The 18,762-nt window shown below is 34.5% G+C and overlaps 2 protein-coding genes across 2 annotated transcripts; one reads left to right on the top strand and one right to left on the bottom strand.

The window, feature by feature from the left end:
* Positions 1–473: 473 nt before the first annotated feature.
* On the bottom strand, positions 474–2,023 carry LOC105113195 (transcription factor HEC3-like). Its single transcript, XM_011009266.1, has one exon. It carries the CDS (start codon positions 1,656–1,658, stop codon positions 954–956), a length of 705 nt encoding a protein of 234 aa, XP_011007568.1. The 5' UTR covers positions 1,659–2,023; the 3' UTR covers positions 474–953.
* Positions 2,024–10,408: 8,385 nt separating this feature from the next.
* Positions 10,409–14,402, top strand: LOC105113194 (U3 small nucleolar RNA-interacting protein 2-like). Its single transcript, XM_011009265.1, has 7 exons — positions 10,409–11,016; positions 11,552–11,894; positions 12,563–12,787; positions 13,123–13,351; positions 13,582–13,718; positions 13,962–14,027; positions 14,133–14,402. Exons 1-7 carry the CDS (start codon positions 10,589–10,591, stop codon positions 14,208–14,210), a joined length of 1,506 nt encoding a protein of 501 aa, XP_011007567.1. The 5' UTR covers positions 10,409–10,588; the 3' UTR covers positions 14,211–14,402.
* The last annotated feature ends 4,360 nt before the right edge of the window (positions 14,403–18,762 follow it).

Raw genomic sequence — 18,762 nt, 5'->3', positions numbered from 1 at the left:
CTTAAAAAACAACAAAGAAAATAAAGTTGTAAAAAATAGTTCTATATTAAAACCTGTCTCATGCAAAATCTCACCCAAAACAATAATCACATTATATAATATGTAAAGAGATCATTAATCTATATATGATCAAGTAGACCTATGTGTATTTTTTTAATAAATTATCTTACAAATTTAGCTAATTATTAATTTACTACATTGGTACCAACCAAAAATATTATTTAATCAATAATATTAATTTATCAAGGTTATATTATATTGTACCTAATAAGATTAGAGATAACTACTACATTTACGTAAAATTAATTACTCACAATTCAACAATATGTTTGGATTTAATGCATGAATATCAGTTTAGTAAACTAAATACTACTCCTACATGTAAATCATGACCAAAAAATCTAAGTGCAGGGTGAGAGGAAAAATTTCAAGATACAAGCTATATATATACCCTAGGGTAAATATATATACGGTATGTGTTTTTGTATATATGCCTAGACATATTTCAAAATACATACATACATACATACATAAGTTGTCCACATACCTCCATTTATACCCGTGTAATTGTTAGATATACGTATATAAACAGGAAAAAATACTCAGAAGCATACATTATGATACATACACACGTCACTGTTTAATTATTCCAGGAAGAGAGTCGGCCAAACAAACTTTCCGGCCAACCCTACAAACTCCAAGATCTTTATCATATATTATATAGAAGGATATAGGGTTCAACGCAACTCAAGCTAACCGTTATGATTATTCCAGAGACCATATATATCTTTTACTGATCAACAATATCCTAACAACCTATTTTCCCTCATATATATGCTACCTAGCTAGCTAGCTTATATATGTATACACACACATACCTCTTAATTACCTCTAGTTCATTAATTATGACTCGTTAACACACTAATGATCACTAGCTAGTGTTCACTTTAGCCCTAATCACTAATTACCTCATGATTAAAGCACAAGGGATTGCCCCCGGTACTATTCCCACCAAGAATACTGTACCCGAGGCCTCCGGCTTGGGGCTCGAGCAGGGATGGAGTGGTGATGATAGAATCAAGAGGTTTATTGCTGTATGGAATTTGCCAATCTCCAGTGGTAGTGCATGGTTGGTGCTGCTGATGATGGTTAGGTTGAAGCAAGCGAATTTGCCTTTTCAAGAACTTGACGTAACGGATAGCTTCTTCTAGCATTGAAGCAGTGTCCATTTTTCTTCCCCCAGGAACAAGCCTTTGTAGGATTCTGATCTTTTCACTTATCCTTTCTCGCCTAAGACGCGCAGCCACGCTCTGGGGGTCATCGCTAATCCTAACGTTTCGTCTTTTTGGCTTGCGAATCGTGGCCGGATCTATCTCTACTGGCTGCATCGCGGCAATTCTATACATCATTTCTTTCATAGCTCCCAGTTCCTCTTCCGGCTCATCCTCCTCCTCCTCTGTATTGTTGCATATTTGGTCACCAAGAAAGGTTGAGATTGGTGTTTGGCTTGAAGCTGGGATTTGTGTTTGCTGTGTTTGCAGAGGACAGCTAGGCCAAATTGAGTTAAAGGGAAGCTGGTCATGATGAAGAATTTGATCTTCCATGGACATGTCGAGATTCCATGTGTGGTTTATGAATTTAACTTGATTGATATCCATGATGGAAGGATGTGACTCGAAGAGCTTTGTCAACGAAAGGAGTGGGCAGTCCTATCTTATGGGTTCTTGAAGGGATTACTGACTTATATAAATGATCACAAATGGTAGCTAGGGATCCAGATCTCAAATAATACACAAAATGAAGGGTTTGTACTAGAGCAATGAAGAAAACCCTCTTAGGTGTCTTCCTAGCAGCTTGGCTGGAGAGAGGGAGAGAGAGAGAGAGAGTGATTTGAGGCAGACTTTTTTATACCGAAGGGAAGCTATGATGCAACATGTATAAAATATTGAATTGAAAAGAGAGAGGTTTTGGCTTGCAGCATGAAATGATCAAGGGTTGAGATTTTCTCCCTTAGAATCAAGAATTGCTCGAATATTAATTTAAAATTATCCCTTGCCAACACAAGCACTGAATTCCTTGGCTGCTTCTTAAAAGCTTGTTTTTAAGATGACACATTCTCTTTCGGTTCAGTCAATATAGGAATTGAGCCTGGCATGGCTTCTTAAAAAGTAACCTCATCATCATCATCGTCATCGTATTAGTTTCATAACACTCATTTGATGGTTGTTCGTGTTTAATTAATTCTTGAACAATTGCGTTAGGGCTTGGCATGCTATAGCTAGTCAAAGAAAATTTTACTTGTACATGATATTTGTTATGTGGTGTTTGTTTATCACATTATCTTAAAACTATAGTACGATGATAGAGATAAGCACCAAGTTTTCGTTACTTAGGTCAATACAATCACGTCTTTAATTACAGCTTTGCAGCAACTTGTGGATAGATACTGCTTGTATCATTCCCATAAAAGGAAGAGTAATTAAAATCTTGGTATCATTCATTTTCCCAAAAACTTCTCAATGACAGATAATCATATCGTGATTAATTCAAGAAATGTTGACATTTGTTAATGAATCATTTCAATCTAAAGATTAAGTGAGACTCAAGATATTATTTAAATTATTCTCTAGTATATTGTAGTTAATTACAAATCAAACTGGTTCCACACTGTTAAAAGGGATCTGTCAAATCTTGCACAAAAAATGAAACAGGCAGCATATGACCTGGTTTAATTTGATTTTAATTAGTTGAACATGAATTTAGAGAATCAATCACCTAATTATGGTGAAAGGAGGAAGTGATATTGTCTATTTTGACAGGGGATCAGATTGTTATCTATTTTGATGAATGATGATAGGCGAAGTGTATGTATATATGGAGTCAGGGGGGTTTATTTTATATTAACAAATGATTATGCTGTCTTCTTTCTTTTTTCCCACTTGATATTTGAGATTAATTATATGCACTAAGCTATTGTATATGAAATCAATATGTGATTAGTTATGTGCAAAAACATATTGAATATAAACTTGAAACCGTGCGGTGCAGTTTATTCATCAAAAAAACTGTGACGGTAAATTGAAGCTGAGCTCATTATCAGCTTCATATGTGGTGAAAACGTTTGCCATGATAAGCTTCCAAGCAGTATACATCTATGTATTTTCTACTATATCTTGATATTCTTCCTCATCCTCATCCTTAATTCTCATCTCAACCCTAAGTTACATTGTAACTACGAAGATTTTCAATGTCTTGGCTACCAAAATAATTAACTTCCCTTGAAACTCCTAGAATTTTTCTTTAATATTCTGTTTTCATTATTTCCTATCCTTCTAGTTCATGAGACGTGCATCATTAGAGAAGAGAAGATTGCACACACACACGCACATTGCTTAATTTAATGTTTCAAAACTATTTTGGTTTGAAAAATACTTAAATATTTTTGTAGTTGTCCAGCAATATATGTATCCATGGAGTACAATCAATAATGAAGTACTTTCATATACAATCTACTAGCAGAAGAAAAGGCTTTAATTCACCAATTAATGTGTATGATCGGACGGTGGCGGAAGTCTCTTAGGTCATACTTTTGTTTCTATCTTATAGTTTCTAAATGCTGTACACTTGCGCATGCACACAAAGCAATCATTCTAGGGTTTCCTGGAGTCTTCTCCCAAAAACTCATGATGTAGCAAAAAAGCCTCTATGTTACAATATTGATTAAAGAATACAGAAAGACCTACTGAACATAATGCATTATATATGTACAGGGTGACTTTTGGATTTGAAGGTGGCATGCTTTCTACTTCTCTTGTGAACTGACATGAGTGAGTAACTGAATCACTGCTGCTCTCATCTGCTTGCAGTAATTAGGAAAGAGAACTTGTCTAAGAAGTAAAATATTATTAGATTTTATTTTTTTTGTACTTTTTTAGAAAAGCTTTTCCTGCTTCTTATGATGGGATCTCTATGACTTTTTTTTAAAAACCTTACTCGGTATTTAACAGCAAGATTAAATTATTTAGCTGGCAGGTAATTATAACAACTAAGACTCCATATTTCTAATTAATGATGATCGTAACTATTCTCATCTCTACAATTGTTGGAAACACCACTTAAAAAGTTACAAAATGATATACTTCGAAAGGTAAACGAATTGTATTGTAAGTTCATGTAATGTGATCGGTTTGGTTCATACTTACCAAATTCTTGCAACAATCTCTATCTCTCTCTCTCTCTCTCTCTGTTTTTTTTTTTTTTTTTGTTAAGATGGGTTTTAACCCCACCATATTATTAAACGAGTTATAATATTTGAGAAAATATATGATTATTAATTTGAAATTAAAAAGATATTTTATCATTCATAATTTTAATTTATTTGTGTCTATGACCAAGCTGATTAATCACATATAATTCTCGGGAATGTTCATCATCATGATCATTCCTTGATTAGTTGCCGCTAAAATAATGTTGGATGCAGTGTGTCATAAATAACACCATGCATGTGAACATAACATTAACTCATTTGTGTATCGTGAGCTGTAGCCAGGTTTATAGGCTAAGGACAATCCATCATTACAACCTAAGTAAGAGTAATGGCTAATTAATTAGTTAATTACCCACACAATATATCCACTACGCAATTTGTGTTGAAATTCAAGGTCATCATCACCAAGGAAACTTGAGCTAGCTAGCCAAAGTCAAGTTATAATTAGATCCGTGCACTGATGATCAAGGATAATTTTCAACTAGCTATGTAATGACGATGATGGATGGATGGATCGTTGAGTAAATTGATTGCCACGCTAAGACAAGATAGCAACTAATTGCAAGAAAAAGGAAAGCCTACAAAATGGTCCAATGTCGTACACAATAGTTGGTATTTAAGGAAGAACATGTTACGAGAAGGATTGATCAGATCTGACACCAATTCATATTCTAAATACCTCCATACGAAAGAGAAAGAAAGAGAGAAAAGAGGGTCTTGAAATTCAATGCCACTTCATGGATCCTCAGAGTCCGGGCTAGCTATACAGCGACTTGCTTACATAGGGAGAAATGAGTTTTTCCCATTTGGTAAAAAGAGAGGGAAAAGTGAACATCCCTCCTGTTGGGTCTTGAAATCATCCTCTAGAAAAGCTCATATGGGCTGGTAAAGAGCTTTTAAAGCTTTTGGGAAGAAGCACGAGGTTGGCTATTTCATTTTGTTTTTTGTTTTTTGTTTTTTTGTTAATAAGTTGTTTTATCTTACAAGAAAAGGATTAAATTGGTCGATTTTCTAATCCATGAAAAAAAAAACAATTAATCTAGGTACACGCAATCATGCAATACTTCCTTTTACCACGCACGCAATCATAAGCTTAAGAAGAGATGCGTTTAGATTCTAAGTTTGAGTGCATTCTAGTTCTCTCATTCGATAATTAAGAGCCTGCAGGTTCTCCTCCAAGAATCCAATGATGTTTACAATTTGTTCATGAACTAAGTGCTAAACTAGCTAGCACTAAATGGTTTCTCAAGTTACTAGGCATACAACGTCTATCAAGGATCGGCAATATTAAGCCTTTTTAGATAAAAATGAAAAAACAAAAACAATTAGAGTTTTTAATAAATGCTCATACTGGAAAAGCAAATGCTGTACAAGACGCTTTTCAAAACACTTTGGGTTGTAAATTCAAAGACAAAGTGATCACTTTAGTAGGAACTTAGCACGCTTTTGTTCATGAATCTAGTAGCTTAGATTCTCTAGGCAATTCAATGGAGTGATGATCACTCATGCAATTCTTAACCTAGACATGCTCAGTGTACATCCTGCGTGATTAATTAGAGAAAAGGAACGTGATGAGACTAACTAAACTTTTTTCAAAGCTAGCACCATCTCAACAATCCTGTACTATATAGTTGCTGGCCCTGGCCCTTTTGGCCATGTAAAATCTACGATTAAAGGGGGGCACATAGATAGCATGTAATAAATGCAGCAAAAGTGCGCTGCTTCGTATCAAACCCTATGAGCAAGCCATCGTAACCTCACACGTGCATTAAGATGGAGGTTTTAAAGCTTGTCATGTGGGACCATTCCCATAGTGTTGCTGATGCTGATGAGAGCAGCTTTCGATGCCCTAAAATTGTTGTGTTTCAAGTGGAAAAACTGCAAGTAAAATGCATTAAATGGTCATGGAGGTAACCAAAGCTTTGGGGTAAAATTGATTTTCTTTCCCCACATTTTTATCATTTTTTTTCCTTTGAAAATAGAGTAGTCATGCGAATATATGGATGTTATCGTAAGCCTGGTATATATGTTTTGGTGGGTTATCTTGTTTTCTTGCTCTTCTAATTGTTTCTTCGTTCTTTTCCTTGCCTTCCATGTCTTACTTCATCTTCTCTAAATTTTACTTTTTGATGATTTATTTGTTTCTGGACTTTATATATATAATGAAAGTAGTTTTTTCTACCTTTAATTTCTCTCAAGAGGAGGTCAAATCTGATTAATTTCAATTTAATTGAGGAAATCAGACAACTTTGCTAAAATCACATTCTCATTGTTTGGATTGGAGCTATGTATATGTGTGTGTGTCTATATATATATGAGATAAGTTTTTGTTTTTTCCTTATTTGAAATTATTGATAGAAGTTACGAAGGTCTACATGACATAAGCCATTCTTCAACTTTGAAGAGTTGGTTTAGTGAAAGATAGCAGATGACATAATGGGTGATGAATTATTGGTACTGGAAATTAAAAGTTTCACAAAAGATCCATTAAGTCGTGGGTTGAAATTATAAAACAATATCCAAATATATTGTTTGTTTACTGTTGTTTTAAAATATATGAGAATAAAATAATTAATATTATATATCCTTAATTATTTAAACAATTCTTCTGAGAAGCGAATGATAACTACTTTGAAAGGAAACAAATATTAAAATCAATTGATAAATAAACAAACAAAACTTTCAAAAAAATAACAAGCACAGAAACTAAAACCATCCATCTTCCAAGTTTGGTTGGAAATTGCTGTATGTATTTGTTTATATTGTGATATTTTTTATTAAAAATATATTAAAATAATAATTTTTTAATTTTTTTTTAATATCAGCTTATAAAAAACATTTAAAAACACTTAAAATCATCAATTTGATTTATTTTAAGCAAAAAATAATTTTAAAAGCACTTTTTTTTTAATAATCAAAAGTTTATTAAAAAAGACTACAAAGATAATAATCTAACTTATATTAGGAAAAATAAGTAAAGAAAAGGAAAACACAAAAGCTACTGCATGAAACAAGGAAGCGCAACAAAAAAAAAAATGAAAAAATCATAGGAAACCAACTCCTCTCTGTTAAACATTCTTTGTATTAAACTTTAAAGAGCTGGAATCAAGCTTCAGCTATAAAGCAATACTTTCACATACCATGAAGAGCAAAAGATTCCAAATAATACATGAAAAAAAAATATAAAAAAAAATTGTCATAAAAGATCTTGTTGCTTGCCTTTAACAATAAAATATTATTGGTAGCACTTTAAAAATAAAAGTTAATACAATGCCAAACAAGTTAATCATCCTACTTGTTAGCCAAACGAGTTAATCATCCTACTTTTTAACTTTAAAAGTTCAAAATAAAAAATAATGCAAGAGATTTCTCTAAATAGATAGTTTTATATTAGTTGATATAACTTTGGATTCGATTGTTGAAACGGATTGAAGTTTTTCTTTGAGGATTTTGAAGATCTTTTTTCGTATAAGGTTGAAATTTTATAATCATCAAAGGTTAAAAAGACTTTTAAGTAAGGTTTTGGAAGTTATTGTTCAAGATTTAATATATTTTTCTAGTTGATTTAAAATTGTTTTTCTATTTATTTTAGAACTTTTCTTATTATATTTATCAGTTTTGTTTAGGATATTTTTTATTAAAAAATAATATAAATCATATCATAAGATCTTACTAATAGTTTAAACAATTTCTTTTATCAAAATGATATTACTTTGTTCTTTCAAAAAAAAAAGAATCTTTAGTATTGACCTAACCAAGTTTTAACTAACTTAATTAGATTAATGAAATCATAGATCAACTCATCAAGTCAACCATGATTTTTTAAATTAATATATTTTTCAATTAAAATTAAAATGTAATTCAAATCAAACAAAATTAATAAGTTTTTTGAGCTAATATAAGAAATTAGATCAATTTTAATAACAATATTTGACAATAACCATCAATTAAATAGTTTGGAAAGGTTTGTATCGTATTGGCATTGTGGGATGTACTAGAGATTTGAGTTGTTTGCACGAGTGTTTGATCTTCCCCTTTTCTATATTTCTTGCAATGTCAACAGAGTAAAATGCAGCCAAGAGATACTGTAAATTGTAGTTTTTATTTCCCTATTACTTCTTTGGAGATAAGAGGAGGAGCCCCTCCAAGGGCACCCCATCTTCTTAATCGAAGGCCAGTCAGGTCAAACTTGTTAAAAAAGACATTTGACTTTTTTTCCTAATTGTTAATTAATGGTGTTTAACTGGCTATGGGACCCTCGTTATCCCGCGGGATGCGCCATTATGTTCAAATCATGGAAAAAAATGTGTCCTGGTTAGCACCGCAATATTGACCGTCTTCTTCTTTATATTCAATTAAATCAAATAAAAGAACTGAGTATTTTATATTTACAATTAATTTAAAGAATAATAAATAAAAAAAACTTGTGATAGCTCAAGTTATTTTTAAATTAATAAAAAAAATCTTGCAAGAAGCAAATAAAATAAATTAATAAAGTTTAATATCTAATTAAATAAATATTGAAAGATGAAATAAAAAAATTTTTTGAGACAACAAAATATCATGAATATATATATTAAGAAAAAAAACTAAATTTGACAAAGAAAGATAAATAAAAAGATTCAAGATAACTCAAATTATTTTCTAAATCAGTGAAAAATCTTATAAGAATCAAATAAAAAAATGGAGTTTAGTCTTTAATTAAATAAATATTGAAGTCTAAAATTTAAAAAAAAATATAAAATTAAAAAATATGAAAAAAAACTAAACAAACTCGAGTGAATCAGCTAAACCGGAGTTAATATCTAAAACTTACAATCATTGAAATCCTAAACTCGAGTTCAAAGAAGAATCTCAATTCTCAACCAATTTAATGTTGAATGATGAAATCAAGAAAAATATTATATTTTAAAAAATTACCACAATGAAAAAAATAGCAATAAAAAAATAAAATAGATCAAATTTGAAAAAAAAAACTTAAGGGTGAAATTATTTAAAAAAATTAATTTAAAAAGTTATCTCTAATAAAATAAATATCAATAAAAAAAATGAGAACCAATCTTGAAAAATAAAAAATTCAAGGGGGTGAAATTGAAAATAAATTCTAAATTTATAAATTATAACAAATAAAATAAATAATAATTAAAAGAATTTGAAATGAAATCTAAATAAATAATAAATTAAAGGGTTAAATAAAATAAATAATAATCAAAAGAATTTGAAATGAAATCTATATAAATAACAATTGTTTTGATTTTTTAAATAGGCAAAGTAAAAATCAAGAAGAAGAAGAGAAAAAAAATTTGTTGACACCAAATAGGCAAAGTAAAAATCAAGAAGAAGAGGAGGAGAAAAAAAGTTTGTTGACACTTAACTGAATGGTCATTAGCCATATATAATATTTTATCACAAAAAATATGCCGAGATGATTTAAATTCTGCTATTAAAGACAATGTTTGACCACCACATAATTTTTTGTTAAAATGATATGAGAATCGCTCACATATTAATAAACTCTAATAATTTTTTTTTCACCATAACCATGGATATAACACTAAGAGTTTCAAGTCAATTTGGGAGGGAGCACAAGGCAAGAGAGGATAAAAGTGGATTTTGTTGAGACAGTAAAACTTGTTGAAATTGGAAATATTTTCAATTTAATTTTATTTAATTTTTATTTAAAATAAATAATCATGAAGAAATAAAAAGCAAAGGGTTTTAATTAATTTCATTATATTGTACTATCATAATATCAATTTCATTTACGATACATTACCGAAAACTATACAAAATATTTTAATTAATTCTCTTCAACATTGATATGATAACATGATAGACAATATCATTTATTAACTCTAAGGTTAAAAACCTGCAAAAAAATAAAATAAAAAAAATACAGAAAAATGTATCATGAATCCTTGTACTCATTTCAAGTCAAGATGCAACATAATTGCAGAACATTAACAGGAAAAAAAAAAAACAGGCAAAGCATCATTTAAATCCCTGACATACGATGGTGCGTATCAACTCACAAAATTTCTTCAACATGTGCCGCAGCCCAAGCCCATTCATTCAAGAGACAAGACCATAGCAAGAGGCCCAACAAGAATTTTCTGTTTTATGTCCAGACAGAACCCAGTGGTTGTTGTTCTTCAGTTCTCACCAAAAACCCCTAACGTTAAACCCTACTTGCAGAGCTCCTTTCCCTTGCAAAGCTCTCCACCCAGCCCCCTCTATTTCCCTCTTTCTCCGCTAAAAAGCAAAAAATCTTTTCTGGGTTTCTGTTCTTTCGCTGAAAAATATATAATATTAACGATAACCATGAACAAGAATCCAAGGAAGAGAGGAGGCCCCCCGGGAAGAAACAAGAGGGGGGGCAGCAAGTTTTCTATGAATAGAGATCCCTTTTTCAGTAACAACAAAAGGCGTAAGAAGGATGAGGATGAAGACATCGAATCCGAGGAGGAGGAGTTGGACGGAGGAATGCTAAATGGTGGAGGAGAATCAGGGGAGGATGAAGAGGATGAGGAATTAACACCGGAGGAGACGGCGGAAGAGAAGAGGCAGCGGATTGCGAAAGCAGTGGTAGAGAATCTTAGAGCAAGAGAGAAGGAGCTTGAGGGTGAGGAGGATGAAGAGGGGGATAGAGAGTTTGAGAAGGAAGGTGAAAGGGATTCTTCTGTGGCTAAGAAATTGATGCAGCAACAGCTTGAAGAAAGTGGCCGCTTGAGAAGAGCCATTGCTTCTAGGTAAAAATAAGAGAAAAGTTCTTTCTTTTTTAAATCCATTTTTGCTTAACAATTTATGAATTGTAAGGATTAGTAACTTATCGGGTTTTTATTCACTGTTTCTATGCTACGTTACATTCTTTATTGTTTGTTTTGATTTTGTGCCCAAATGGTATCCTCAGGCCAGTTTTCCTGTCGTACATTTTGTTTGTGCCTGAAAAGACATGCCACTAGCATTGTGATGATTTTTTTTTTAATTTGCGAATTCTTGAACCTCAAACAAATCGTCTCCAATTTTAAACCTTTTTCCATTAGTAATTGATTGATTGTTTTACTCACTTTCTAAAGCTGAATTGAGCTATTTCTAGAGTGCTACTTGCATGATGTGGGCTAATCAAAATTAATGTTTGCTTTAGCGTTTCTGAAAGCTGAAGAACACATCCTTTCATTTAATGTCATAAAGTAGGGAACTTTAAGGGCATCTTTAAATGTTTTAAATATTATGATGGCATGTATATGTATTTTGTTTAGAATGCTTACATTCATGAGCACTTAGGGTTCAAAAGCCAGAGAGTGTCGATGGATTTGAACTCCTTGTGAAGCATCGGCAATCTGTTACTGCCGTATGCCTTTCTGATGATGACTCGAAGGGCTTTTCTGCTTCCAAAGATGGCACAATTTTGCATTGGGATGTAGACAGTGGAAAAGCTGAAAAATACCAATGGCCTAACGATGAAATACTAAGATCCCATGGGGCCAAGAATCCAGAAGGTCGAGCAACTAAGCATAGCAGGAATGTCTTGGCATTGGCTGTTAGTACTGATGGTCGGTATTTGGCCAGTGGAGGCTTGGATCGGCATGTTCATTTGTGGGACACTCGTACACGAGAACATATTCAGGTAGATGTTGGTTAATGCTCTACATTTCTTAAGCGCCCTTTATGGACTTTTATGTTTTATCTTAAAGAATTCAACTTGCAAATCTGGTATTGAAACAACAGAAGAAGCATAAATTCTACCCTTGTTCCCAAAATGAAAGCACCAGATGAAGAAAAAAACTACATAGCAAATCACAGTATTAGCTCTTGTTGCTGACATGTGTGAGATAGCTGAATGTTCAAGCTAACACAGCTCCTTTTCAAAATAAGGAGCTAATATCTATTACAACTACACAATTCCGGCTAAATATTGATTCTTAGAGCATTTCTATGCAAAAAAAAAAAATCATCAGATTAACCCAGACTACTGCTGTTTTCATTAAGTTTTTACAATGTGAATGGTTCTAATCTTAGTCCCGTACCAATAGTTTCTAAAGTCTTGTCTAAATCTGCATACACCTTATCTGGAACTCTCAAGATAAGTTATCTATCCTGCAAAAGATGCAAGTAATCTCATATCTCAAATTGCTGTAAGATTTTTTTTTCCTATTAAATATCATTCTTACTAGATGCTCTGTAGAGTTATATTAGCAAGATTTTAATTATTCATATTAGTAGCATATTGTGTCATTTCCTATCAAATTTTGTGTCCTGTTAACTTGTTATTCTCTTCTATTATCTATTTGACAGGCTTTCCCAGGTCATAAAGGTCCTGTCTCATGTTTGACTTTTAGGCAAGGGAGTTCAGAACTTTTTTCTGGTTCATTTGATCGATCGATCAAGATATGGAATGTAGAAGATAGAGCTTACATGAACACATTGTTCGGTCACCAAAGTGAAGTGTTAACAATTGATTGTCTGTGGCAAGAACGAGTGCTTGCTGTTGGACGTGATCGGAGCATGCAATTGTTTAAGGTATATATAAAATAATGTTTTGATATTCACTTGGCCCATATGAAAGGAGGCATTACTGGTCACATAAATGTAAGTTTATATCTGAAAATTAAATTGCCAGGACTCTTCTTTTGAAGCTATGACATTTCTATTCATGAATATTGGCACATGAATGATGACCTGTATAAAGAACAATCAAAGTGCAAAGGAATCATTTTTAATGCCTCTTTCTCCATCGCATCAAATTCTCATCTTGATTTTTCTAAATTTATGAGAAGATGATTTGTACATGCTCTAGTTCCATGTAAATTTTCAGTTGTAATTACTTAACATCCTTTTTCATATTCTACGAGCAGGTCCATGATGAGTCAAGGCTGATATTTCGTTCTTCTACGTCATCTTTGGAGTGTTGCTGTTTCATTGACAACAGCGAATTTTTGTCTGGATCAGATGACGGAAATATTGAGCTTTGGAGTGTACAAAAGAAGAAGCCTGTGTACATTGTTAAGAATGCTCATACTTCGTTAACTGATGTCAATAATGGTGAACTGAAGGATAATGGAAGAAATTACAATGGTCATATTGGTAAATACAAATTTTCTTGCTGTCCTTTCACTGCATCTTTGAGGAAACTAGAATCTCGTTGCTGATTTGAAATATTATTTGGTGTCACTACCTGATTTCTTTGGTTGCATTGTGTTTTGCAGAAAAACACCTGACCTGTGGTCATTGAGTCTTAATTTGTTTGTCTTCATGCTTAACATTTTCTGATTGATTTTTCCTCTAATGACCCGGAAACTATTGTTGTCATGCAGCATCTTCCTGGGTAAGTTCAGTTGGTGTGTGTAGAGGCAGCGATCTTGCTGCATCAGGGGCTGGGAATGGTTCTGTCCGCTTATGGGCTGTAGAAGGTGCTGGCAAAGGCATCCGGCCCTTGTACGATCTTCCATTGGTAAGTACGCCAGTTGAATAACCTTTTCAATAACTGATATTTGGTTGTCAGTAATGGTATAGAAATACCATCAAATGGAAATATTGGAATTCTTTTTGCTCACCTTCCTACCTTCTTTCACCCACCAGCATCACTTTCCCGTTTTCCATTCTCTGTTTTCCTCTCTCCTGTTACATATGTTCCTTCTGATGTTAAATTCAGCTACTGTGCAATTATCACTTACCAGCCTATTGTATAATGCAGACTGGGTTTGTAAATTCTCTGACCTTTGCAAAATCTGGAAAGTTCCTTCTCACTGGGGTTGGACAGGTAATTGTATAGATCAATCTCTTGTTTTTTTAAATAAATATTTTTAACATGTTTATGATGTTTTATTATACAATTTTGTAATGCTTAAAGTTATTTTTGCTACAGGAACCTCGCCTAGGAAGATGGGGACACAATTCAGCTGCTCGAAACGGAGTTGCAATCCAGCAGTTGAAGCTTTTGTAGGGTAGAAAGAAGGATTTGATCCTTTACAGTAATGATTACTTGAGAAAGTAAATGAATATTCCTCGGTCCTTGTAACTCAATTTTGTTCAAATCTAATGGTTTATACCAGTTTATTCGATATCTTGCTGCACATTGTTAAGTGAATTCTCCGCCTCTTAATTTTCTTGGTTGATACTTTCGTTTGGAAGGAAATACGAGTCATGATTTCTCAAACAATTGTTATTTATAATATCTGTTTGAAGGCAGAGCTCTAATGTCTGCCACAATAGAAACCAAATAACGCAGAGGCAGTTCATCCTTATTAACTGTCCTTACGACCAGCTGTCTATCTCTAGAGAAACCTTCACGTACCCCCAACTCTTTAGCTAGAGATAAATGCCATACTGTGCGGCAATAATAGGTTCATCAACCATTTCCAGAACATTCATGGCTGTCAGCATCACCTCCCCGCTGGTCTCTTCCAACGTATAATTGCTTTGCTCCATGCCCATTATTAGTCCTAGCTTTCTCATCGTAATCTTTCAGCAGAGTATAGGCCATCTCATTCACCGCAGAAAATCTTAATCAAACCTGTAATCCTTTCTCATAAAAAATATAAGAACACATCATAAAAGTAAATCATTAATATTAACCCAAAATGGGGAAATTACGGTGTTGGTATCGTGGATCAAGCCCAATGGACTGTGGACTTGCACAGTTGATCTCCTCCTATGATGTGAGGCGATATTGTCCTTGGGGGGCTTTCAGCTGGAGACGTTTGTCTCTTGTTTGAACTTCGGTTGGTGCTTCCTTCTATGGCTGCGCTTGGTTCCTGCTTGCTCACAAGAGTCCTTTGCGCTCTTTCTTGAGTTTTCTTATGGGGTCTGGGACAGCCGGGTTTTCTTCGGCATAGGCCTCCTCTGGTCCGTTCGGGCTCCTGTTCAGCAGCGTTACTTGAATTCGGAAATGGCTTAAGGCTCGAGGGAAGGCTTTGATTTTTTATAGATTGTGGCTATTTGCTCAGAAAAGGTGGACTGTAACGACGATTATGCATGAAATCCAAAGCCCTCTTGGCTGGGTCTTGGTCCTTGTGCAACCATGAAAGAGTTGTCAAGTACATGCATGATTCTAGTAATTAACGACCAATGCTCCTTGTATAGGTGTCTACTACTGCGTCTTAAGCATTTTACACTTCTGGTCTCCCCATTTTGCAGTTATTGGAGATTGTTTCTCATGGAGCATATGATGTTTCTTACTAATAAAGTAGTAGACTCCTATACAATGAGCATTGCCAGTGGTTACTAGAATCATGCATGTACTTGAATTTCCATGCTTGTGAGTCCAAATAGATGTACATTTTAAAAAAAAAAAAAAATGAAAACCTCTCCATGCTTGTTATTCCAAATAATTATAGTAAATTCCGCTGTTTTCTAGAGAAATATGAAAACTTGAGGAGAATCATTCCTAAAATAAAATATTTATGAATGCTAATTAACTCACGTAAATGTTGTTAGGGTGGAAACATCAAATCATTCACTAAAAAAGGTGAAACATTTGAAATAAAAGTAAAATAATAAAGATTGTTAATTTAATTTAATTTCACGAGTATTTCAAATAATATAATTAAATTTAAATTATTCTATATATAATAATTATAATAAATTATCAATTGAATTAACATATGAATTAATTTCATATGCGAAAAGTGCTTCATTGAAAGCCAGTATCAGTAGCTGCATATCGTGCCTGCAGAGGCTATGTCGGTGTGGCTTTGACGGCCACTTCTAGCAGCTTTTTGCCATGCCCACAGAGGTTGTGTTGTTGTGGCGTTTTGTTCCAATAACACAGCCCATCTAGCTTGGCACTATACAAATTGCTTGTCTTTTCAGGCTCCACGAGTATTTAGAGCTTTTTTGAAGGAAAACTACTCAGGAGGAGGTGTCCGCGCTTCTACTGTATCCCTTTCCTTTTTACCCTTTTGCTAAGGTAATTAGGCCCGTCTTTGCTGGCTGTTTTCTTGGTCAGATTGGTTTGTTTATCTTCTTCTTTCTTTCTTTTTTTACCTTTCATGATTGGTTTTTTTAATCCTAGGAATAATGCCCGACATGTTTTTTGCATTTATTGTCTTTTGCAGAAGGAGATGGAACCATCTTAGTGTTTGCCCTGGAAATCACACACGTCAGAACCACCATCATTCCAAAAGAGCTGCAAAAATAGAGCATTCATACCATTGGGGGGTGGAGCCTTCATTGGGTGCATTCGCTGTAGAGCTTCACATACTTCCTCCCTAGAGAACCTCCTTTTGAAAGACTTCATCATGGATTCCGTCAATCTTGGAGTGAGCATTCCAATACTTGGTCCTTATTATTCGGATAGGAATAAGTGAAAAGCTTCTGATAGTAGCCCCTGAAAACCCCAGGAATAGCCTCTTCCTTCCTTGGGACCTAACCATCAAGAGCAATTATCTTGACAATTCGGTTTCTTCTCGTTTCTGATTTGCCTTCCTATGGAAGTAGGGCGTATTTTTGTCACCTTCCTTCAGCCATAGAGCTCTGGAACGTTGAGCCCACATCACTTCCTACCTTTTTAGTAGCTCGTCCATCTCGGATTGGAGCTCACTAATAGCTTGAATAGTAACCTCTGCAGGATCAGCTTGCTGTAGAGAATCAAGCTCTTTTCTAATAGCTTTCAGAGACTTCATAACATGCCCAAAATGATTTTTACTCCGTTTCTGCAACCCACGAGCATTGAGTTTGACTGGAAGAGAATGATGTTCACTAAGCACTGATAAGTTGGACCAAAAGTCTTGCACAACCAGTGTACAACCTGCTTCCCTTAACAACATTGCTTTAAATTTTGAAGGGCCTACGTCTTCCATGCGGTGAAGGATGGCTAGAATCAAGCTCAAGTTTCAGAGGGAAATGATCAGACCCACATCCGGGTAAATGGATAACACTCGCTGCTGGGAATGAAGTCCTCCAATCCATATTTGCTACATAACGATCAATATGTTCCTGAGCATTATCTTCTACTTTTTTTCCCTTTCGTCCATGTGTAGTTGTTGCCTTTGAACCCTAAATCATGCAGATCACTATAAGATAGCGCTTGCATGAAAACATCCATGTACTCAAAACGTCTCTGCTGGTCTCCTCTTTTCTCATGAGAGGACACGATATTTCATTAAAGCCTCCCATACAAATCCACGGCCCTGCATGCTGATTCTTCAAATCTCGATCATATCCCAAGTGGAAGATTTATCTGATATGCCAGCCACCCATATATCCCTGTAAACTTCCATCTAACTTCATAGACTTTCGGCCACTGCAGCTCAGAATCTGTGGGGTGCAAAGATAAATTTTTAAGAGAGATTCCTAATGGGTCATTCCATAAAAGAGCAAGCCCCCCCACTCCTCCTATTTCCTTACCTTTCACAGTCAACCACCAGCAAATTAATGATTAAAGCATAACATTTCATTCATTGAACCCCATGAGTTTTAAGACTAGTCTCCATCAAGAAAAGCACGCTACGACCTTCAAGTTGTATCAGCTTGTGTAATCTATCAACTGCTCGGCGGCAGTTCAAAGCTAAGGCAATCAAGGAGCTAGGCAGGACTATCTAGCAGTCTCAGCCTCAGGTTCATCAATGTAGTTGATAGCATCAATCATGGTTACACCATCCCTTCTCTTCTTCTCATGGTTAAACATCCACTAAAGTATCCTTGCGGTTTCCAATCTGACTTTTCGTGGCAATACCAGGATGCTTTTGGATTTTGGTTACGAAGTCCCTTCCAGGTGCTCTTAGCAGTAGCTTTATTATTATTTTGTAGATGGATTATAGTTCGTTACTAATACTAGTAGCAGCTACATGATGCTCCATGATGACCCAAGTAGCCACGGAAATAGAAAAGGTTAGGAAAGCGCTCATATTCAAAATACACCCAAACCCTTAGCACCAGTAGGAGTACGTATAAAAGTAATGCCTTTAACCAAGGGTTTAAAGACATCAAGGAGAACCCTACACACACCTTACTGGAAAGAAACCATGTATTTAGTGCTATCCATGGTCGTAGAAGGACCAACCTTCCCCACAAATCATTCGACTGTTTGCTTTGGACCTACTATTAGGAGGAAGGTCACCATATATACGAATCCAAGACGGCACAACTTTAAGCACCGCCTGCGATGGCTGATCAGCCTCCGGTTCCTTCAAAGTAACACCAAAACAACATGGTTCTTGCTCTCGGACTCTCTTCTTATCCCTTTTACGATAGAATTGAAAAAAAAAACTACTCGGACGCCAAACATTCTTCATCGTGTTCGTAAATGCATGGCGCATTGAAGGGTCGATCACCAACAAGTTTCGCCGCTAGAAACCAAGATGGAACAGAATGTTAGGAGATCCAAACATTCAAACACACATAAATTTACATGGTTCGGCAACTTGCCTACTCCACGGAGCTACTGGTTTGTATTAATCAAGCTCAAAAACAATACAAACAACAAAACAAGAAGGAGGAGAAAATTTCTCTACTCAACTCAACTCTCACCCTTAGCTCTCTCTCTGTGTTTCTCT

Source organism: Populus euphratica, unplaced genomic scaffold (assembly GCF_000495115.2).
Source record: "Populus euphratica unplaced genomic scaffold, PopEup_1.0 scaffold397.1, whole genome shotgun sequence".
In the NCBI taxonomy this organism is placed as follows: Eukaryota; Viridiplantae; Streptophyta; class Magnoliopsida; order Malpighiales; family Salicaceae; genus Populus; species Populus euphratica.
The sequence above is the reverse complement of the archived record's forward strand: the minus strand, read 5'-3'. Positions and strand labels throughout refer to the sequence as shown.

What these genes read in the sequence shown, in the direction of transcription:
- LOC105113194 (XM_011009265.1), top strand. Translation starts at nt 10,589, where the DNA reads ATGAACAAGAATCCAAGGAAGAGAGGAGGCCCCCCGGGAAGAAACAAG. An exon ending in GTACACGAGAACATATTCAG is followed by an intron (nt 11,895 to 12,562) that starts GTAGATGTTGGT and finishes TCTATTTGACAG; the next exon opens with GCTTTCCCAGGTCATAAAGG. An exon ending in CCTTGTACGATCTTCCATTG is followed by an intron (nt 13,719 to 13,961) that starts GTAAGTACGCCA and finishes TGTATAATGCAG; the next exon opens with ACTGGGTTTGTAAATTCTCT.
- LOC105113195 (XM_011009266.1), bottom strand. Translation starts at nt 1,658, where the DNA reads ATGGATATCAATCAAGTTAAATTCATAAACCACACATGGAATCTCGAC.